This window comes from Mirounga angustirostris, unplaced genomic scaffold (assembly GCF_029215605.1).
Source record: "Mirounga angustirostris isolate CCGP_5_RB_7025 unplaced genomic scaffold, mMirAng1.0.hap1 SCAF_6, whole genome shotgun sequence".
Taxonomy (NCBI): Eukaryota; Metazoa; Chordata; class Mammalia; order Carnivora; family Phocidae; genus Mirounga; species Mirounga angustirostris.
Window position 1 is genome coordinate 23,664,032 of NW_026991714.1, and position 24,557 is coordinate 23,688,588.

The 24,557-nt window shown below is 35.1% G+C and overlaps 1 protein-coding gene across 1 annotated transcript in view; it reads right to left on the minus strand.

Annotated features, from left to right (window-relative positions):
- The window catches only part of KCNT2 (potassium sodium-activated channel subfamily T member 2), a 224,905-nt gene that overhangs the window by 66,453 nt on the left and 133,895 nt on the right, over positions 1-24,557 (minus strand). Inside the window, exons 12-15 of the mRNA XM_045876372.3 lie at positions 14,392-14,541; positions 12,736-12,965; positions 5,293-5,506; positions 2,695-2,800 (exon numbers count right to left, since the gene is read on the minus strand). Coding sequence (XP_045732328.3) covers positions 2,695-2,800; positions 5,293-5,506; positions 12,736-12,965; positions 14,392-14,541 — 700 coding nt within the window. The remainder of the gene's footprint in view (positions 1-2,694; positions 2,801-5,292; positions 5,507-12,735; positions 12,966-14,391; positions 14,542-24,557) is intronic.

A 24,557-nucleotide genomic window follows, 5' to 3' on the forward strand; every position in this document is an offset into this window, starting at 1 on the left:
TTAATGAAATACTCAAGTCCTCAGGTTCTGGAACTCCAGAATCCTAATTCAAAGAAATAAATAAAAATCCAGCTTCATATGCATGGTAATAAAAGTGCAAAACAACCAGACAATCAATCAGATCTTAAAAAGAGCCAGACAGAAAAGAGAGACCACCCACAGAGAATACAAACTAGAATGATGGCCAACCATTCAATAGCAACATGGAACCCATAAAGCAGTAAACAAAATTCTAATGTGCTAAAAAAAAAAAGAAAACTCATCCTGGAATTGGACACCCAACAAAACTGTCTTTCAAGAATAAGGACATTTCTAGGGAAACTGAAATTGACAGAACTTAACACTAATAGGACTTTAGTAAGAGAATTTCAAAAGTTGTAATCAGTAGGAAAATGAATCCAGAACACTTAAGACATAAAAAAAGAATGAAAAAAAGGGGAAATGATTTTTTAAAAAGGAAAGAGTAAGTCTTCATTGGAAGTATGATTGGAGATTTACTAATGTAAGTAGGATCCACAACCACATGAAGGAATGAATAAGGTTACTCCCAAAGAGGTCATGGAAAGAGAAGAGTGACAAGTGATGTTGAGATTATTAAGAACTTCAATATTTATGAGATAAAATGAGGAAAAAGAATTAATTTAGGAGATTCAGAAGTAGCTCAATTAGAAGAAACAAAACAAAACAAAACAAAACAAGGAGAAAACAGGAATTTAGTGTTGATAAACCTTGATCAGGAACCAGTTTGTTGATACTGTTGTAGAATGAACTGGGCAAGTAATCCCAACTCACACACTTCACAGATGCAGTAGGATTGACTGTTTAATCCCATCTCTTGATTGCCAGGTAAGCATTCATTTACATAACAGACCACTACCTCCAGCCACCAATGCTAAATAAATAAAGGATAATACCAGATGTCATCAGCCAGTCAACAGCATTCTGAAACTTTGCCTTCTTAGTACGGTAAAAAAAAAAAAAAAAAAAAAAAAAAAGAGAGAGACAGTTCAGAGTCTCAGAGTCTTTGGCTTTAAAAGACCCTCTATTGTTTCTTCACCAATCCTTATCTCTGAAAGTTTAGCTTTTCAATTGTATCAGGTTCCCTGCTTGGAGATAAATCATTTCCACTCTTTGATCTCCCAGTATGTTTTTTTCTCTTGAACTATGTGTTAAAAAGTAAAATGCAGGAACACCTGGGTGGCTCAGTCTGTTAAGTAGCTGCCTTTGGCTCAGGTCATGATCCCAGGGTCCTGGGATTGAGTCCCATATCGGGCTCCTTGCTCAATGGGCAGCCTGCTTCTCCCTCTGCCCCTCCCTCTGCTCTTGCTCTCTCTCTTTGATAAATTAAAAAAAAAAAAAAAATGCTACCGGAAGTGAATCCAGGTTTTGTGGGGCCTTGGGGAATCCTCTTTAAGGAAAATAACACAAATATTATAAATTTTAAAAAATAAATCACAGGTTCTTAGAAGAGGCCAATCCAGGTGAAGGAGTCCTGAAGCTTAAGATTTATTAACGTTACCAAAAATACACAGCTAGTCAGTAGTAACAAATACTGCAGACAGTAAATTAAAAAAAGGGCCAAAAAAAAAAAAAAGGCATTGAAAGATGGAACTGTCCAGCTTAATGGACACAGAGGAATATTTGGGAGCAATGGCAAAGATTTTCTGATGTTCCGCTATTCTTCCTCAAGAGTGACAGTAACAGCCAGGCTTCATGATGTTTATTTTTATAAAAAAGTAATAGTAGCAAGAATACTAACAGAACGCATTAGGTGCCTACTCATTTATTAACTTCCTGGCACCGTGTTAAGCATTTTACTTGTGCTAATTTACAGAATTCTCACGAGAACCTGATGAGGCTCATATTAAAATTACAACCATTTTACAAATATGGAAACCGAAATGTAATGGCGAAGTTATTTGCCCAAATTGCAAAGCCTGTAAGCAGAGAGCTGGGATTTTAACTCTTGTTAACTCCAAAATTTAGAGTAAAAGAATAAATTCCTGGTTAGAATTAGCAGCAAATTTAATTTCTGGGAGGTGGAGGATTTGAAAATCTTCTTTTTATCTGCTTTCTTATTCATCAAGAGAACAAGCTCTTATACAGATCATGCCCAGTGGCCATCTTGGGAAAGAAATTTAAAAATGTTTGCATTCTTGTAATCTTTCTGTTTTGAATGGCTCCTTTAGAACATCCAAGCAAGAATCAAGAGCTACAATAAAATCTTTAGGAAAGGAGATAAAAACCACAACACTGATGCTAGCTTTCAGTCTAGTCAATAATGAATCTTTGGGGCTAACACATAGACAAGCTCATTTCACCATGCTGAGCAATTCCACGTTAAGTTTTGAGGCAAAAATGCCTTGCAAAATAAATAGTGCACAATTGGCCAAAGTGATTTTGAGAGACTCTCAATGTTGAGAGTTCATAGGTTTGAGGTTCTGGCACCTTTGTTTTCCTCTTTAAAAACATGACCGACTGACTAATCGGGTACTTTAGTAGAAGGGTAAAGCATTTGGGTAATCTTTAGTACAGTTAAGAAAGTACAATTCACTATTTTATGTATTGCATTTACATTTGAAAAGATAATGCTCTTTAAACATATTTTAGTCAAAAGACTATACAAAATTATTTAAATATATGTAATTACAAAATGCCATAATTTCGGTTTTGGACAAAACAACAATTGCTTACCTTGTCTAGTCTTAAGCAGCAAAATGGCACTTTTTCATGAAGGAGATGACAAAAAGTGGGTGAACTTCCTATATATGGAGAATAAGGTGGGTAGCCTTTAGCATATCTGTAAAACAATATGAAATATTTGAGTTGCCTTGAATAAAACACACATAGTTGGACAATTAAGTTATAGCCATGTGTGTCTATTTTTATAAAATTGGGTGCAACTCTTTATATTGCAATTACATTTTGATAAAGAAATAGTTAAGAGGGGCGCCTGGGTGGCTCAGTTGGTTAAGCGGCTGCCTTTGGCTCAGATCATGATCCCAGGGTCCTCGGATTGAGCCCCACATCGGGCTCCCAGCTCAGCGGGGAGCCTGCTTCTCCCTCTGACCCTCTCCTCTCTCATGCTGTTTCTCTCTCGCTCGCTCTCTAATAAATAAATAAATAAAATCTTTAAAAAAAAAACACAACTATAAATTTGAATGCTTATACAAATATATGCTTCTATATTTGCTTATACAAATAAGCATATAGAAACATATGGAAGTGGGGCGCCTGGGTGGCTCAGTTGGTTGAGCGACTGCCTTCGGCTCAGGTCATGATCCTGGAGTCCCGGGATCGAGTCCCGCATCGGGCTCCCTGCTCGGCAGGGAGTCTGCTTCTCCCTCTGACCCTCTCCCCTCTCATGTGCTCTCTCTCTCATTCTCTGTCTCAAATAAATAAATAAAATAAAATCTTTAAAAAAAAAAAAATAGTTGGATTGGTGCAGCAAAGATTATATGGTCCATAAAGTCTATAATATTTATTAGCTGGTTCCTTTTAGGAAAAGTTTGCCATTCCTTGGTTTAAAAGATTTAGAAAGATTTTTTTAAACTGCAATATTAATTTTTATAAAACACATTTAAGGCAAAATGACTTATTATGATTTACTCCATTAATATTCATTAGTCATGAATGCACAACCACAAAGGAGTAAACAGTTCAGTTAATTATTCAAACACCCACCAAAAACAGAATATTGTTGGAAACATGCTTAAAATATTATCAAAGATAATTATTTGCTGACTTTATGAAAGTAGCCACCAGCATGCACATCACAACTATATTAATTTTCAGAATAAAACTATCAAAAAGTAGCAGCATAAATGAAAATTAAGAAATAAAATTTGGTAGAGGCAAAATTCCTCTATCTAATATGAAAACTCTTTTCTCAGTAAAAATTACCTTCAAAGCCAAGAAATTTCAAACCTAGTTTAAATTGTTTTCCAGATATTATTAGCTAGGAGGATAAGATGGTGCACATTTTGCAAACTTAGAAGTTGATAATCTCCACTATTATTTCAATATCTTTTTTAGTTTGCTTAAAAAAAAAAAAATCCACCTCTCAGTCTTTTCAGAAGGATATGTAAAGAAAGAATTTCAATCACACCACACAACATCATTTCTAGAAATATACTGGCAGTCAAACCTCTCCTTGTTCCCATCAAATATTTCACAAATAAATTTGAGTACTATGACTTCTTGGAGAGTGGATTGTGTTCTGCAGGAACATCAAACTTCCTTGTAATAAAATTTTTTTTAAAGTGTGAAGGATTAAAAGAAGGATTATTTTTTTAAGTTTCAATTATATTTCAGTTCATTTTAGTTCAACATTAACATCAACATTAACTGAACATCTATTAGATGAAAGATATTGGGACTGGTGTTTAAATGGTGTCACCACTGCCAATCCCACTACTACTAGTAAGTACTACTACACCTCCTAGTAATTATTACTCATCGAATGCTTACTCAGCACAAAGCAGTGTCCTAAGCACTTCTCCATTATCTCAATTAATCTACGTCTGAACATTATGAAGCAGTAATTATACCCCCTTTACAGATATAGACACTGTGGTTCAGATTGTTTAATCAGTCACTTGCACATCACCAGTACAGGGTGGAATTTACATGGGAAATAAACTCTTTCAGACTCCATTTTCAAGACTGCTGGCCACTGTGCTTTCCTCAAGAAATAGCAATATTAATATGTGACTAAGACAAGTAAACAAACCTTACTGAAGATTAAAATGTGATTAATAGCATGGACACTGGCACTATGTATTATGGAGGCATAGTAAAGAGAACTAGTACTTCATGTATTCATTCATTCAAAATATTATTGGTGTATACCATATGAAAAATACCTCTGCACGCTAAGATGAGGAAGGGAAGCTTAATGGTGGAAACCTGCACTACATGTCGTTGAATAATGACCGAACTTTAATATGGACATGGAAGGAAATAAATTAAAAGTAGAAAGTACAATATAACTAACAAAAACATGCAATCATGAAAATGCATCCTATATCATGAAAATACCAATTTATATATTTTCTTCTTTAAGTATAAAAGATAATTTAGAGAAAACAGATCCTGGAAATATATGTTGAAGCCAGAAATTTGAGGTCTTAAAATACTTTATAGGTAATGGAAATACAGGCTAATAGGAAGGGTGTTCTGGTAGAAGTATGTGGAATTGATTCTACAATATACAAAAGGTAAGGACATTAGCGCCCCATAGTAGCACAAATTCTAGTAAATCTTAAACTGTTCTAGAATATCTAAACATACTCTAAGTTTGAAGAAATTTCTTCATCTGGTGTAGTTTCATCTTCTGATTGATCACTTAGAAGATCACATGTTTGAATTGATGATGTATCTGCAACCTCTAAAACGGGAGCAATGCTAGGTCTTCTGATTTCTTTGCTTCCCTCCGTAGGAAGAGACAGGGTGGGGCCACTTGTTGATCTACAGCTTGTGTCTTGCAAGTCTATAGCCACAGTACCTGCAACAAGGAAACATAAAAATCCATCAAAGCATTTGCCACCTAGATGATAATCAACATTTAATGATCAAAATGAAATACAACCATTATAACTGGTAAATATATTATTGCTTACCCTTTAATCTTACAGGTTATTTCTTTCCCATGTGGACATTTTTGCCTACATGGATTAAAAAAATTCTGCATTTGTGCAAAGTGTATTTGCTGAGTCTAGTTCTATTGCACAAAACATAAGATTTGTGAAACACCGAAATACTTAGGAATCTAAAGTGAAAAAAATACCTTGTTTCAATTTACATTTATTTAAAATTAACAAATAAAATTTTGGCCTTTTCAATATAGTGGATTTCTCATTATATCTTTTTCCCCCATTTTGTTCTTATTCTCTTGCTGATTTGTAACCACTTTTCTTATATTAAAACCATTAATATTTTATATTTATTCAACAAATATTTATTGATTACCTACTGCATGGAAAACACTATCCTAGGCACTTGGGATATGCAGGGAATGAGATACTGCTTCTACACATAAGGGTTTATCTTTAAAATAACCAAGTAGACAAATAAATGAAAAAAGACATTTTAGATAATGATAAATACCATGCAGAAAATAAAACAAAATGATGTGGTAAAGAACAGTGGGGTTGGGAGCAGGAGAAGGAATGAATTTTCACCAGGTGGTCGGTGGTCGGGAAGGCTACTCTGTAATCACGACCTTTGATTTTTCACTCAAAAGACAATAGTACTCAAGCTGTGGAAATACCTTGAGGCAGTAGTAACAGCAAAACCTAAATAGTTTAAGGCTTTTGAATACTGGGGTAGTCAATAGTAAACAGGAAATGTTTTTGAGGGTGAGGGTTGGTAGCACAAGTCTGGTGAAAATATCCAAGTATTTCTCAAAACTGAAATCAATTTAAGTTTCAGAGACTTGTACCTCTTCATATACACAAAACTCAGATTAGCGGGAGGGGAAGCCTAGTGTGTCTGTAGTTCGTGGGGAAGCCTTCATGTGATGGGAATATATGAACATTCCCAGAACTGCTGTTTCTGAGAAAAAGATGTGGGGACCAGTACTCAGCAATTCCAGTATCAGAGCGAAGGTAAAGATTGTTGCCATCAGAAACTCTATGCTTATCCAATTTTTTAGCACCATAAATAAGGATTAATCTATAATTCATTCTATCTTTGGGTAAGAGGTGAATGGGATCCTAGAGAAAATAAGATTAAATTTTCTATTTAGTAGGTATGTGGAATTGATTAAAAATTAAATTTTATAAATTTGATTTACAAAAATAGGGAAAAGCCATGATTTACATCCTAAGGTTTTAAGTTAAAATTCATATGTATAATATTTATCCTCTGCAGATGACCACATTGCTGAATTCAGAGAGAAAACAGAACTTATCATAGAAGAAATCCTTCAATTCCCTGACTGCAAACAAACATGAGAATTTCAACAAACTTGTTCCTTTTTTTCTGCTTAGAATCTAGCAGGGAAAACACAATTCAAAAAGTAGTTACAATTACAGAAACAAGCTCTTCTTTGAACATTTCCTTTGCTTAACAAAAACTGATTCTTCCATGACATCTTCCCCTCAGCCCTTTAAAAAGGTGGTGGGTAAATACCCTCAGTGTTCTCACTGACTCTTTCAGACTCTTTTCCTTTTATCCTTTCTAAAATCCCAGCTTTGTATCCCAGATCTTCCTATTGTATCACCACTATCTTTCACTGCTTTGTTTGGTGCCTGATCCTATGTCATTCTACTTATTTCTTAATGTTTCTAGTCAGTTTAGTTTGTCAGGACTGTCATAATGAAGTACCACAGACCAGGTGGCTTAAAAAACAGAAATTTATTGCCTTACAGTTTTAGAGGCTGGAAGTCTAAAATCCAGGTGTTGGCAGGATTGGTTCCTTCTGAGGGCTGTGAGGGAAGGGTCTGTTCCAGGACTCACTACTCGTCTGGTAGATGGTCATCTTCTGCCTATGTCCCCTCTCATTGTCTTCCTTGGAGGTGTCTTTGTGTCCTAATTTCCTCTTCTTATAAGGAGACCAGTCATAGTGGATTAGAGCCTGCCCTAGTGACCTCATTTTAACTTGATCACCTCTGTAAAGACCTTAGCTCCAATAAAGGTCACATTCTGAGGTACTGGGGGTTGGATTTCAACATAGGAATTTTGGTGGACACAATTCAATTCACAACACTATTCCTGCCTCATCCAATGTGTTAAAAATTCAGATAGGTAAGCCTTCTCACTTCCTCGAATTCACTAAAGAAATCATTTTCATCTGAGGCCCCTCAATTCTGCACTTTTTAGACCTTGTTATAACCATTAACAGCCTCACTGCATTTATTCATTTCACACATTCATCCTCTAATCACCACTATTTTCTATCTTTTCAGGTCATTCTCATTTGTGTCTCAACTTCAGCTAAGGTTTTACTCTTCTAAAACTTCTAGTTATAATATCAAGTTTGAATAATCTCCCTCACTCCCTTCATGTTCTGTCTTCTCTTTTTACCCATCTTAAACTCCATATTTAAGCATTATGATTATTTACTTGCATATACTCTTGGTTCCCTTGCAACATTTTTGTTCCCTTACATTCTTGGCAAAAGCAAACCCTGTTTAATTGTTGGAGTGGAGGGAGGTGGGAGGGTTGGAGTGGCTGGGTGATGGATATTGGGGAGGGTTGAGTGCTGTGAATTGTGTAACACTGATGAATCACAGACCTGTACCCCTGAAACAAATAATACATTATATGTTAATCAAAAAACAGATTTAAAAAAAAGCAAACCCTGTTTAAATTCCTGTTTAAATTCAACTCTGTCAACCATAAATTCAACCATTCTGTAATAAACCCCTCTGATCTGCCATTTTCTACTACCTCTCCAATGAAAGAGTGACGGTCACTGTTTTGTTACATTCAATTGCCAGTTTTCAATTCTCATGTTATTTGAACTATTAGTGGCCGTTGATGTAGCAGATCACTCCATTATCATGATACACTGGATTCCAGGACACCACACTCACCAGGTTTTCCTACTTCCTTGCCAGTGGCTCTTTCTTGGTCTCTTTTGCTGGTTTCTTCTCATCTCCCTGATATTTAATGTTGATATCCTGTAGGATTTAGTCCTTTGTCTTTATCCCTTTTCTGTCCATACTCATTTCATCAATGATCTTGTTCAGTCTCATAGCTCTAAATATAATACATAAGCTCAGGAATCCCAAATTTACTTTATCAGTGTATACCTCTTTCCTGAACTCTAGACTTTTATATCTAACTTCCTGTTTGACATCTTCCTCTCAATGTCTAACAAACATTTGAAGTTCAGTGTGTCTCAAACTGAACTTTTTACCCCTGCTTCCCACCAAACCTGCACTCCCCAAGCCTTCCTTATCTCAGTGGATGGCCATTCCCTTTTTCCAGTTGCTTAAACCAAAAACCTTGGGGTTCTTCACACTTCTCTTTTTCTCATAGTTTACTTTCAATCATCAGTGAATCCTGGTTACTCTATCTTCAAAGTATACCCAGAATTTTCTCCTTCTTACCACCTCCATTTGAAAGTACTCTAATCCTTGGGCCAAACCAAGGATCTCAATAGCAGCCAAAGTGATTGTATTAAAACATAGGTTAGCATAGGTGAGATCATGCCATTGCTCTGCTTAAAACTTGCAATGACTTTCTTTCATTCAGAGTAGAAAAAATAATCCTTACTTTGAGTTTAAAAGCCCAAACATAATCTGTCCTGTTTTACCTCTTTCACCTCGTCTCCTATAACCAATCATTGCCCACTGTGTTTGAGTCACAAGAACCTTTTTACTGTTCCTGGAACACCCAGTCAGGCCTCCCATAAAGCCTTTGTAGTAGCTATTATCTGTAAGGGATGCTCTTCCTCCAGATATCCACAAGGTTAATTCTTTCATTTTCTTCAATATTTTCTCAAATATCATCTTTTCAATGAGATTTGCTAACCACCTCATTTAAAAATTCAGTCTCTCCAGAATTCACAAACCCTTTTACTAGCTCAGTTGCCTTCTTTCTTTTCTCTTATTACTTATCACCTTCTAACACACTAAATTATTTCCTTATTTTTTATGTGTTGTTTATTGCCAGTCTTCCCTATGATAGAACATAAGATCCGTGAGCTAGGGATCTTTATGTATTTGTTCACTAATTTATCACAAAAACTTATGAGTGTCTGGCACATATCAGGTATTCAGTAAGTAATTGTTAATAATGGAAAAAAATAAGTAGGACTACTATAAAAAAAATAATATGCTATGTCAATGACAAACAGGGTTACCTAACACAGTCCAAGCAGGGCCATGGAATATGTCTCAGAAAGAATGATATTGAGACTGAGATACAAAGGATTAGAAGTAGTTACCTAGGCAAAGTTGGGGGCTGGGGAGTAGACCTGTCAGAAGAAACTTCATGTGTTAAGGTTCACTGGTGAAAAACCATTTAGTGAAAGTTGAAAGGAATTTAGTACGAATGGGACTTAGGAATGCAATTGAAGGGATAGTAAAATACAGTACTAGAAATTAAAGGTGGAATTATTAAAAAAAAAAAAACTTTAAGTAAAGTGACTACGTGATTTATCTTACAAACTAGGATACTCTTGAGAATCAAAGGGGGCGGTCTTTAATAATGACACCAGGATAATGTATATAAACTGGGACTGTCCTGGGACAACTGGGAGTGCCTCATGCAAACAAGAAATTCTGGTCATCCAAATCATAAGCCATGTAATATTATAAAATTTAGATTTTTTCCCTTGGATAATAAGAAGCAATTCAAATGATTTATTTTTTTAAAAGATTTATTTATTTTAGAGACAGAGAGAGTGTACACATACGGGGTGGGGGGGCAGAGAGAGAGAGAGGAAGAGAATCTCAAGCAGACTCCCCACTAAGCATGGAACCCAACGTGGGGCTTGATCTCACAATCCTGAAATCATGACCTGAGCTGAAATCAAGAGTCTGACACTTAACCAACTGAGCCACCCAGGCACCCCAGCAATTCAAATGATTTATGCAGGAGAATGATATTATCAAAATTATATAAAAATTATAACTCTGGTTGCAAGGTGGAGAAGAGTGCAGGGTAGCATGGAGGCATGGAGAGAAGCTTGGGCGGGGGGTGACCCTGCAGTTGAGGGGAAGGATGATGGACATTCAGACCATGATCACACAGACATTGGCAGAAAGAAGGGAATGACTCTCAGGGATACTTGATACTCTGATTTAATAGAATTGGGTGAATTATGAGGTACGAGAGGAGAGGAACAGTGAAAAGTCAGAATTGTGACTTTACAAATTGTAACGTGTCATCTGTTTTTTAGCCAAAAAATGGAGGAGGAAGTAGTTTTGAATGAAGGCAGAAAGATTAGTTCAATTTGAATATGCTGTGTTGGTTTTTCCTGTGACACATCCAGACAGAAATACATAACCAGTATATTGTTGTGAAGAGAAATTTAAGTTAATGATTTACATAAGAGAATCATCAATTTTTGGAGGGCAACTCAATCTGTGGGAACAGAAGCACATGGTCAATACCATCCTATGCTGTGAAAATGTCCACTGGATTTAGTGACAAACAGAGTGGTGGCTTTGCCAGAGTAGTGATATAATGACTAGAGATTTCAGACTAAATGGGGCAGAGGCATGAGGGGACAATAAGATTTCAAGCCAGCAATTGAAGACAACTCTTTCAAGGAATTTACCTGTGAAGATGTCAAGCCAAGAGGTCCAGGTATGTGTGTCTGTGAACGTGTGTGCATACGTGAGTGTGTGTGTGTGTGTGTGTAGAGATATGAAGAGAGAGACACACAGAGACAGACAAAGGGAGAAGAAATGAGCCAATGATTTTGAAAAAAAATAAAGTTAGGTAATAAGGATGAATTAAAATAAAAAGGTCCCAGAGTAGGTAGTAAGTGAAGTCATTACTATTAAAATATTAAAAGTTGGGGCACCTGGGTGGCTCAGTTGGTTAGGCAACCAACTCTTGGTTTCGGCTCAGGTCATTATCTCAGGGTTGTGAGATCAAGCCCTGTGTCGGGCTCTGCGCTCAGCGTGGAGTCAGCTTGAGATTCTTTCCCCCTCCCTCTTCCTCCCCCTTTGCTCCTTCCCCTACTTTCTTGCTCTCTTTCTAAAATAAATAAATAAATAAAATCTTTTTAAAAATACTAAGAGTTAAAGAAAGGACACATTATCCTTGTGACAAAAATGAATGTTTGTAGGTTCATAGGTGGTTTGGTGGCAAAATTTAAAGGAAATTCTTATTTGTCTGGATCTATTCCCTTTTTTTTTTTTTTTAACTTCTGTGTCATAAAAGCCAAGTTCAATGGTGAGAATGAGATGGAGGATGGAAGAAGAGTTTTGAGAAAAACAGAGAATATCTGAAATACCCTCTGTTGATAACTGGATACAGAACTTACAAAAGAACTATAAAAGTGTCAGGTGCTTATATTCTAATCAGAAATATGAAATCATTGTTGACAATTTTGAATTAGCTTAATTTCTTTTTTTTTAAAGATTTTATTTATTTGTTAGAGAGACAGTGAGAGAGAGAGAGAGAGAGCACAAGCATGGGGAGCAGCAGAGGGAGAAGGCTCCCTGCTGAGCAAGGAGCCTGATCCAGAACTCAAACCCAGGACCCTGGGATCATGACCTGAGCCAAAAGCAGATGCTTAATGGACTGAGCCACTCAGGCATCCCAAATTAGCTTAATTTCTTACCAGTTTAATAGCTTAGAGACTTTGTTCTGTATACTTAGTTACACCAATTTTATAATATACACAATTAGTTTCTAAGTTTGACTTTGAAATTTTAACAAACATTGAAGGATATTTATTTTGTCTTTTAAAGAAACAAACTAGGGTGCCTGGGTGGCTTAGTAGGTTAAGCATCTGCCCTCTGCTCATGTCATGATCTCAGGGTCCTGGGATTGAGCACTGCATAAGGCTCTCCCCTCAGTGGGGTGTCTGTTTCTCCCTCTCCCTCTGTGATCTCTCTCGTTCTCGCTCTCTCAAATAAACAAATAAAATCTTTAAAAAGAAGAAGGAAAGAAAGAAGAAGAAAGAAAGAAAGAAAGAAGAAAGAAAGAAGAAAGAAAGAAAGAAAGAAAGAAAGAAAGAAAGAAAGAAAGAAAGAAAGAAAGAAAGAAAGAAAAAGAAAAAGAAAGAAAGAAACTAGTGATATTTTCAAATTTATGTATACTTACCCATGCTGGCAATTATGCTATGTACAGGTAATCGAGAAGGTCCATGATAAAATGACCTTGGTACATTGCTTCTTTTCTGCTGGTCTTGGTTTTTAAACGCTGAATTCTCTTCTTTGGTAATATTAATATAAAAACATGTATCTGTAGCATTCATAATATATCGAGGACCTGGATTCAGCAAAATGTTTTTATTATCTTCCCTCCGAACACCAATCAAACAGACGCCAAACCTTAATTTAAAAAAAATAAATAAATAAAAGTTTAAGAATTATAATTCAGCAAAGCTCTTATGTTTTTTGTTTGTTTTTAAGTTTGCATAAGTAAGAAAATTAGTAAACTATTATAAGGCAGAGGAAAATTAAAACCCCAAATCACAGCATTTTAAAGCTTGAAAAGATCCTGAAAGATCAAGACTCAAGATGCTCAAGACAAAAAAAAAAAAAAAAAAAGACTCTCAAGACTCTCAAAACTTTCCTGTTTTTCCAGGAAAAGAAACTATGTCCTTAGTGTGTGGTGAAATCAATTTAGTTGATTATGACATATATACTTTTTTTAAATGAAGACCAGAAAAAAAATAATGAAAAACATCAGAGTGTGTATCATTAGTAAGGGTAAGGATTTTTTATAAATTGTGTGTGTGTGTATTGAGTCTTACCATAAATGTATATTTTCACTTGGCCAAAAAATATAGAACAGTATGACTTTAGTCAAAAATGCTTAAAAGTCATTGGCCTAAAAGAAGAAACTTACCCAAGGTTACATGAGGAAAAAATCAGGGTCCCTAAATTTCTTTTAGTTCTGTTTCTACCATATTTGGTTTACTCTGAATTTTACAAAAAAAAAAAAAGTAATAGTCTGAATAGGTGCACAGCTCAATTGGGAGAATATCAATGACTAAATGTAATAGATACTAAAAATTTCTTTTATACTTTTTCAGGTTATGCTCCAAACACAAAATGTCCTGAATGTTTTTATTTCAATATGTCTTATAGTGTTACAAATAAATCTAGCTTAAAAATATTTTTTAAACATCAAAAGTATATGTATGGATAGAATCGTATTGAGAATTAAAGTAGAATACATTAAATATTAGATTAGTGGAATATACTAGATATATACAAACCTTAAAAATGTTATATCAATATATTTATAATACTGATAATATATTACTTTCATTATAAACATACATTGTTTCTTTAGTAAATAATTTTTTTCAAAAAGGAAAAATATTATGTTCCATGTTTGAATTAGAAGGTACAATTGTTTACTTTTTAACTTATTTCTCTGGCCAAAGCAAGTTTTTTTAAATGTCTAGATTTTATAAACGTTATTATGACTTTGTCTACATTTTTAATCAGCACTTTAAAATTAGATCTCTAAAGAAGATTCATTTTCATGCATTTGTGAATTCTTAATGGATTAAAATATTTTAAAGATAACTTAAAAGTTACTAAAGTCAATATTCCTACTAAATTATACTGTATACCTAACACTCCTAACTTGTAAAGACCATACAGAAGTTCAGAGTTCAAATGTCAGTAATTATGTTAAAAATTTGCAACTCGTGAGCACCAATATGGGCTGTATTTTAGAAAACTGTGTTTAAAGGGTGTGATTGATTTATATTTTAAGTCCACTCTGGAAGCAGAAACATACTTTTTGTGTGCATGAAAAGAGGCATATGTAAAACTCTTTCCTTCGTACTCAGCAAAAAATGTACTTTCTTCCAAAACAATGTGGTAAACTTCATTGCCAGAGCATCTACCGTACATCTTCTGCCACTGTTCTGGCGATTGCTGGCCTTCTCTGCAACACAAGCACACACACATACACACACACACACAGAGGAAAACACAGTGAATGCGGTTAAAAAGACAATTTTCATACATAATCTGGTTTCCCTACAGGAAGAATTGGTAAGCACAGTTCAAAGAAGTCTATGTGTGGTGCTCTAAATGATGATATTATTTACAAATACTACAATGAATTACTATTAAAATTTTCAAACTAACAGAATGTATGTTTGAAAGATGGCAGATTCCTAGAAAGTAGTTCTTCATAATCCAGTTAACGAACGCATTTACCCTGACTATGAACCAATAAGATATAGCATTTCATTTTAATTTCTGTTTATGTGTATCCTGTCATGCACATGCTATATATTATACTTGTTTCATAGTCTAAATAATATGGCCCACTTCGTCTCATTTATGATACCTGTTTGGCCCTGGTAGGTAACTGATTTTGCTTTGTATTTATGAGTGTACACATGTCAACTTATCAATTTGATTTCACAGAAAATATACTCTTAATTTCTGTCCATATCATAGCAATGGCTTTCTCCCAATTGTGTAGCAGTTAAGAAAAAAATATCTCTTCATGATAAAAGGGTCTTCAATGAGATCCCCAGGAGTATTTTTTGAAAGAACGTAAGTTTATCTCAGAAAGTACAGTTTGTATTTTCTGGAATGTTCTGCTCAGTGGCCTTGGATAGAAATAAAAAAGTCAACCAACAAAAAATGTATTGTGAATATACAAGAGTTCTTCTTTCCCATTTTTTATAGTAAATTTTACTTTTTCTGAATAAAGCTTATATAGTCTATAAATACAAGAAATACACTTTAAGAAGGAAAGTGCTAAATATATAAATATCAAAATATTTCATCATAATGTCTGTAGATTCTGAATGGATAAAAGCAGATAACAAAGTATATCTATCATATTTAGGGTTTAAAAAATCATTTTAAAACCTGAGTTTTATCTAAAGGATTATTAGAGATAATACATTTATTAATATTTTCAAAGAGTCAATAAGTTTTAAAAAATCATATATTTTCCAGGTATGCTTCACTTTACTTCATTCTTTCTTAATTGTGCTTAAGAGTCAATTAAGAGTCAAGAGCCCATGGGGTGCCTGGTGGCTCAGTCGGTTGAACGTTGAACACTGGACTTGATTTCAGCTCAGGTCATGATCTCAGGGTCATGAACTTGAGCCCTGCCTTGAACCCCACCTCGCTTGGGTCAGGGGATTTGCTGGAGATTCTTTCCCTCTACCTCTGCCTCTCCCCCAACTTACAAGCACTCTCTCTCTCTCTAAAATAAAGAAATAAAACCTTAAAAAATAAAAGAGTCAAGAGCTTGGACCCTGAATTCTGATCACCTGATCTGAATCCTGATTCTGCAATCTTGGGTTGTTAAGTAACTTCTGAGTGATTCTCTACCTCTTCTGTGAAAAATAGCACCAGCCTCACTGGGTTAGATAAAATGAAGTAATAGAAAAAAATCTCTTAGCAGATGTTGGGATCATAGTAATCACTCAGTAAATGTTAGCTTCCACTATTTTCCTGTTACACCTTCCTCATTGCTAAATTTTGGAGCCAATTTCAACATGTCTAGTCAACCTACACCAATGCCTCTAAAACCTTTACTCTTTTTTCTTTAATGCTAATATGTTTTTGGAAATAGGAAAATAAAATAAAACAGACCACTTCTGACTACTGACTGCATCTGCCTCTACCTAACTACTACTTCCTAAAAATAATTTTTCCTGGTGGAGAAATCGTTCCCTTTGGCAAACAAAAATAAAATTATCTTTGTTATGCTCCATAGTCTACTTGGCAAGATGATACTTGGCATAGATAGAATTCTCTTAAAGTGCTGGAAATGTAAGAGAAGGTGCCAGGAATTCATCAGAGTTTGTTTGAGATCCAAAAGGTAGCATGGAGTCAAATCGTTGTCAGACAAGGTTACTAAAAGCTATTCAAGAGAATAATAAATCTAAGTCCAGGGGCTGAAATGGGAATACAGTGTTGTAACTTGGAAGGGAACAGAAAAGGAGGGTTAGACAAGGACATTTCAGATGGATTTCCCTTAATCATTTGCTTGTTCTCATGCTATTTTATGCTTCTACCCCCAGAAGACCTCTTTATGCTTTCTTCAAATATCCCAAATAGGTAAGAAAGAATCTCTAAGTTTCTGCTAATTGTAAATACACAAAATTTTCTCCTTTTTGCTCATGTTAATTGTTTGAGAAATGTAGGAAATGAGTAATGCCATTTAATACTAATGGCTATGTCCAGTTCCCACTTATTAATCCCTACATGAAATATTCATCAAGCACTTAGGCTATGTCAGGGAGAGCTCTAGATTCAAAAGTTATGGCAGTTAACAAACAAGACAAAAATGTTTTCTTGTTTGGAGCCTCTAGTGAAGGAAGACTGACAATAAACAAAAGAAGCACACTGTGTTATGTGTTAGAAGTGAACTCCTGGAGGCACCTGGGTGGCTCAGTAGGTTAAGTGTCTGCCTTCGGCTCAGGTCATGATCCCAGGGTCCTGGGATCAAGCCCCACATTGGGGTCCCTGCTCAGTGGGAAGTCTGCTTCTCCCCCTCTCTCTCTCTCTGACCCTCCTCCCCTCTTGCTCTCTCTCTCTCTCTCTGTCTCAAATAAATTTTAAAAAAAAAGAAGTGAGAGGGAGAAAAATCAGAGAGGCAAATAATTTTTAGGAATGAACTGGAATGTAAATGGTATGGTTGAGGAAGGCATCACTGAGAGGTTGACATTTGAGTAAAAATCTTTAAGAGTTATGGAGCAGCAACCACATGGGTACCCAGGAGAATATTGGTCCAGGCAGAAGTAGCCACAAGTACTTTCCTGAGGCAGAGGAATGACTGGTATAGCTAAGGAAAAGCAAGGAGGCCAGTTTAACTGGAGTTGAGGGAGGAGAAAAGATGAGGCCAGAGAGGTAGCACGGCAGGGAGAGGGGCCACACAAAGATTTATAAAAGTTTATAATGACTCCGACCTGTGCTTGAGATGATTTGGCAGATACTGGAGGATTTCAAAGATGGGTGCAAAAGATTCTGACTTAAATTTTATAAAAATCCCCCTGGGTCATGGTGCTGAGAAAAGATTGAAGAAAGGGTAATGACCAATGAGGAGGTTACTGCAATAATCCACTAGATGATGATAGTTTGGACCAGACTAGACTCAGTCCTGAATGTAGAACAGAAAGGATTTGCTAATGTAAGAGAAAAGAAGTATAAAAATCTTAAGTATCCAAGTCCTTCAGAAATATGGATGGATAAATAAATAAATAAATAAAATCCATACAGAGAACAGTGAAAATTAAGTACTACTGCTTATAAAACATCATGGAGAAATCTCAAATATAAAAATGTTAAATAAAAGAAGTGATTTTGGATTTGTCATTGTAGCTAACTAGGTCCTGGAAAATCAGAGATAGTATGCGTGGGCTTCAGAAACATGTGGAATGTTTATTTTTTAAATCTGAAATGCTAGGTACATGTATGTTCATGATAATATTCTTATAACGTGCAAATGTATGAAATATTTCTAATTATATAGAACATAACATATTCTAATATCTAATGATATTTCTAATATCAAAAAGATATCTATACCAAGACATAGAAACAACTTAAGTATTCATAGATGGATGACTGAATAAAGAAAATGTGGTGTAAATATATATAATGAATTACCGTTCAGGTATAAGAAAGGAAATCCTGCCATTTGTGACAACATGGATGGACCTTGAGGATATTAGCTCAGTGAAATAAGTCAGACCAAGACAAATACCATATGATCTCATTTATATGTAGAATCTAAAAAAACAGAAACAAAAAATGAACTCATAGATTCAGAGAACAGACTAGTGGTTGCTAGAGGTGGGAGGTGGGGAGGTGGGTGAAATGGGTGAAAGTGAACAAAAAGTACAAACTTTAAGTTGTAAAATAAATAAGTCCTAGGAATATAATGCATAGCATGGTGACTATAGTCAATAATACTATGTTATATATTTGAAAGCTACTAAGAGAGTAAATCTTAAAAGTTCTGCTTTTATGGTGCTGTCATAAGAGTGAATTTCAAAATCTCAAATCAATTCATATCACTCTCCTGTTGAAAATGTTTAAAGGACTTCTTCTTTCTCTTGTGTGCTCTAGCCATGAGCACTCCTTAATTTACCCTGAACAAGAAACTCTTTCTTATACTTTGGCCTTTTCACAATGTTGTTCCTTCTATCTCCTACACTCTACTCATTCTTTGACCTACAGCTTACTCATTACTTTCTCAGCTTTGCAGGGCTGTACTTTTTTCATGATACTATAACACTAAATTGTATTAATTACTCCTTAATGTCTTACTTCCCCAGTGAAATAAGCCACATGAGGAAAGGGATCATGTCTTGTTTACTGCTATATTTTTGAGACCCTGACATCCATTCTGACACAGAGTAAGTGCTTAATAAATGTTTGGTTAAATGAACAAAGAATAATCTAACAATGTTATTCATGCTTAATTAGTAAATGTTCAGCTTTCCTAATTATATAATACCTGTCTCCCTCACCAGAATCATTTTCTAGGTCTAACCAATTACTTTCCCCTATGATGAATTTGCCATTAGAATTAGAATTAGAAAAAAAAAATCACTGAGTTCCTCAATCGCTAATGGACATGAAATAAATTTAACCTCAGCAGCAGTAAGAACACAAAAGATATTAGGGACAAAAAGCACAGAATGGAAAGCTTAGTGAAAATTACAAAGAGCCATTTAATGAAGATTTAAGATGTGTTTACACTAATCAAATGAACTTTTAGGGAAAATAATTGGCTTGTGCATTTACTGTCAACCTCAAAGTATACTCGAACCTGTAAAATAGTACAGTCTACTTTATTTCATACCCTTTTAAGGCTGCTCTACCATTTTTACCGAAAACTCAATGGTAATCAGTCCTTCCTAGATAGGTTTATGTCCAGCTTCATTTTCAAAATAATTGACGGCTCCAGCAGTTCATAAAGGTATTAGTAGAAAAAGATAGAAAACAATAATAGGAATATGAAAATAAAATATTCTATTAAGACAATATATGGATTATGGAATATCAGTATACGTTTGCTACTTGAAAGAAGCTTTTTGAGATGTCTATTCCCCTGAATAAAGGGACATGCTGTAGAATTCATGTACCCAAAACCATAGTCATGAGACCCTTGGAAAAACTTTGATGGGGCAACTTTTAAGGAAACAAAGCTTGTGTATGAATTTTAAACCCTAAACAAATGTCTAAGTGAGAAAAATTTTTTTAAAAAGGGAAGTGGAAGGAAAGAGGATTGCTTAAGAGAAAGGAAATAAAAAATGTCTAGTCAAATAAATTACAAACCACACATCAAAGTCTTCAAGAGCTTGTAGCCTTCAACCATGTCCTGTCAAATCCCCCATTTCTGTCTTATAATAATGTCTTGGGCGGGCCCTTTCTTTCAAATCATGTTCAGTTATTAAAAAGCTCAGTTCCACCCAATTTGAAACTCCAATCTTACCAGCTCAGGTTTATTCTTCCTGGGATGTTGCTGCTCTTCAAAGTAACTCTAACTGGCCATCACTGTCATCTATGAAGGGGTCTTGTAGGCACACGTGAATACCCTTTATGGGGAGTGTGGGTAGCCTTGGTATATGATCACTGGTAAGCAAGAAACTCTCTTCCACTTTCCCTCATCTTCTTTCCCCAGTGGTATATCCTACAGTCTAGCTTCTTGAGTTTCCTTACCTTGTGGCCAACACACTTAGATGGGGTACCAGAAATATGGCTCAAATCTTTTTAAGCTATCAATTGTTCTGTGGAAAATCCCATGTGTGGGATTGAAGGCTGCTTTCTAGCTCTACCATTTTTCTTTAATTCTTTTTTCCTCATGTTCAAACAATCACAGGAAACTACATAAGCAAAAGCCTAACTAGGGAACAAGATGCTAGTTCCTGCTTCTTGCAGAATTTCCTATTCCCCACAAGTAATAGGTAATTCTTTTGTACTTCCCCTCACGTGGTTGGGGGTAGGTGCAAGAGCACTATGCTACTCTATCCATACCCTCTCTGATCTTCTCTTTCTATGGAAAGGGGAGCAGAATATACAATGGGATACTTGACTCTTCTTTGTCCTCAATTTTGAGTTATAGTCACCAATTCTGGGACATGAAAAGTCCCTCTCAATATAATAAGTATTGGCTAAAAAAAAAGGTATGCTTGTTCTATTCTGTTTATTTTTCCCAAGTTAGAAATATCATTTGTTCCAGTTAACTTCCTGATGGTGCATAAATCAATTTTGACAACTGATTTTATTTTTCCTTTAAATCCAGGTAGCACATTCCTCATTAATCTATGATTACACCTTTAAGGAAAATGGGTATTTATTGCCAGAAAGCAAATTAACTCACATACCAATCTCCTGTGCTTCGACACGATCAACCGAGTGGAAGGAGGACTGTTAGTGAGTAGGTACTTGGGTCTGCTCTTTGCAGAAATGTATTTTAATACACGCTTCTAAATACAGTAAAAGAATCTTATTACTTAGTCCTGTTTTTTAAAAGTTTCCCCACATCAAATTTTCACAAAGAGAGAAGAAAAAAGGATTTAACTGGAATTTCCTGTTCCAGATACAATAAGTTGAAATTGTATTACAGTACATACTCTCTTTCTAGTTCAGTAATGTGCTGAACTACTCTGCTCAGTAATATCGTTTGCATTAAAAAAGCAGAACAAGGGGAGCCTGAGTGGCTCAGTTGGTTGAGCGGCCAACTTGCTTTTGGCTCAGGTCAAGGTAAGATCAAGCCCCACGTTAGGCTCCATGCTCAGCAGGGAGTCTGTTTGAGATTCTCTTCCTCTGCCCCCACCCCCACTCACACATGCTCTCTCTCTCTCTCTCAAATAAATAAATAAATAAATCTTTTAAAAAAAGTGTCCTAGTATCTTCAACAAGAATACCTGCCTTTCTTGCAAGTAGCTCCAGAAATAATTCAGGAGTTTTGTCAAGCTCTTCAGCAGCCTGATGCTAAGGTTTTTAAAAATTACTTAAAGGTATTCTTCTAGAGAGCAAAGCCCTAAGGACTGGATCTCATTGTGCCTACTTAATGATCAGGAATTCAGTTAATTTATAAAGAAGCAGTTTTGTGTGCCATTCACACTGGTCTTTTTAACATTGCTTTAAGCTTATTGCAGTATATGTATTGGGATTTTTCTATAAAATGGGTGTAATTTTCTCTGAATACAGGTATGTGACAACAAGAGAAGTTGCTTGCATGCCAGTTCAAATTGCTCTATATAAAAATGCTGTTAAAAGATTACAGCATGGTTATCTTAGTACCCTTTTTTTTCTTTTCTTAAAACGTTAAATCTTTTCTATAAAGACCATAGCAGGGAAACAGTGTACTTTTTTTTTCAATTGCTAAATATAAAATGTTTGAAAATTTTAATTTTCTTTTATGTGTGCCATCTCAAAATATGGGGGGAATATAACAAATCAAAACTAATTTTTTGGGGCACCTGGGTGGCTCAGTTGGTTGGGCGACTGCCTTCAGCTCAGGTCATGATCCTGGAGTCCCGGGATCGAGTCCCACATCGGGCTCCCTGCTCAGCAGGGAGTCTGCTTCTCCCTCTGACCCTCCTCCCTCTCATGCTCTCTGTCTCTCATTCTCTCTCTCTCAAATAAATAAATAAAATCTTAAAAAAAAAACAATAATTTTTTGTAGATAGCATTACATTTCTTTAACTGTTTCGATGCCAATGTGTGTTCTACAAAAGAGAATGGTTTCATAAATTAACTGATTTAAGAGTAGGTACCGGTGTTATACACTTTTTATAACAAAATAAAAATAAATTTTACATAGTGAAAAAAGTGTTCTGAAAACAAAACAAAACAATAACAACAAAATATGAACAAAAACAGCATAAAACCTTATTCTACTGACAAATTCCTATTTTTTGTAAAGATGTACGGTGTTTTTATTTTTTTTTTGAAAACTCATATTAATAACTTCTAGAAAATAAAATTTGATTTTACTTTTATATTTTCTGTATGCATACAAGGATGCCACCAAACTACAGGTAAACTCAAGAGTAAGCATGGTATTACAAAGCACTGCCTTCAAGGATGTAAAATGTAATCATTAGTGGGAATCCACCTTTTTCACAATATTATGTTTGTTGTCTTAAACACCTCTGTATTTTAATCATTGGATTTAGTTTTGCTGGTTTATTTTGTTCTCTTCAATCCTGAATAATGTAGTTAAATATACAGGAAATGATCAGTTTCAGATTCACCAAAATTGACACAGATTACCAAATTAGTTGTTTTTATACTTATTTTTATTATGAAACTAAATTATTTTCTCATCAGTAAGAATAAAGAGCACCTCGTCACAAGGATTTTTGATGTAAAATCCATTCGTTGCTATGTAATAAAATAAAAAGATGTATTTCCACCATATATCTAGGTGGAAATTTCTGCCTTAGGAAAAGGATGTCATTTAGATTTATACTTGAAATGTTAAATAAAATAAAATTTACTTATTGATGCTTCATTTTAAAGAAGAATAGGTATTTATTACCTCATTATATTGATTAAAAGTAGATTTAAAACTCAAAGGTTTAAATCTAATTAAAATTAATACACTTTAATTCTATACACTTGTGTTTCCACAATTTAATGTCTACTTGGTTGCACATAGTTGTTTATATTCTTTACAGGGTGCTTTATTGCAAACACACATGAATTGCACTAATTCACAATGGTCCCAAACTGTTACATTATTTAAAAATCAAATTATTGAAATGATATTACAATCTTGCTTTTACTATCAATGTCAGGAATCTACAGTTAGCACTGTAGACCAAAGAAATGATTTTGACAAATTGTAGGCTGTGTCACTGGAAACGTAATTGTAATTTATGGGTGGAGAGGGTATATTAGAGTATACAGACGCTTGCAAAACAGGGGAGTTTATAAAAGAAACAGCTAACACAAAACTCTGACGAACATTTATTCTTGCTAGTTCGCTGACATAGAAGTATGGGTATCTTTATCTACGAAGAGAAGTATTCAAGATCTCTAGATAGAAGAAGTAATAAAACACAAGATTAAGATGCCTCAGTCTACTAGGAAGAGGTTTATTCATTCCTACTCTTGAACAGCAGAATTGCCCAGCTTTTTATGTCATCAGACATCAAAACAAATGAGTTCTAAGATTAAATCAAGATAGTGTATGCTAATCAATTTTCTACCACTAGATGGAACTGGAAAGCTGTTTGCCATTCTCAGGACAAGAAAAAATTGTTGTTGAAGTGGAGAAAATACAAAGATGCCATATTGCTTTCAAACATTATTAATAGTGAACTTAAACATGGAACAATCTTTTGAAAGGAATCTCTGTCATGAAGAAATGAAATAGAGTTCAACTGTTAAATCTGAAAGACTGACGGTATGTACTTGAAGGTGGTCAAAATTCACTATCCTTAAAGTTAGTCTTTCAAAAACTCCAATGTAATTTTCAAAGTGTTCACTTAATTCAAGACCCTGCCTAATTATCACACACCAAAAAATTCTGTAAAGATTTTTCATCTACTTTTTTTTAAAGATTCATTTATTTTATTTGAGAGAGAGAGTGAGAGTGACAGAGAGAGACCAGGGGTGGGGGGAGTGAAGGGGCAGCAGGACAGAGTCCACGCTCACTCAGCACTGAGCATGGAGCCTGATGCAGGGGCTTGATCCCACAGCCCCGCGACCCTGAGATCATGACCTGAGCTGAAACCAAGAGTGGGACGCTTAACCAACTTCACCTCCCAGATAACCCAAGATTGTTCATCTACTTTTTAAATTGTCAGGTGAAAAAGTAAATTCCTCTGTCATAATGAATGTCATTCTGTCTTTAAGTCCACTACTAAGTAAATCATAGCCTACTGATTTTAAACTGTTCTACTTCAGCATTAATCAATAAAAATCCATAACTAAAATGTACTTGCCTCTTTCTCTCTCAGA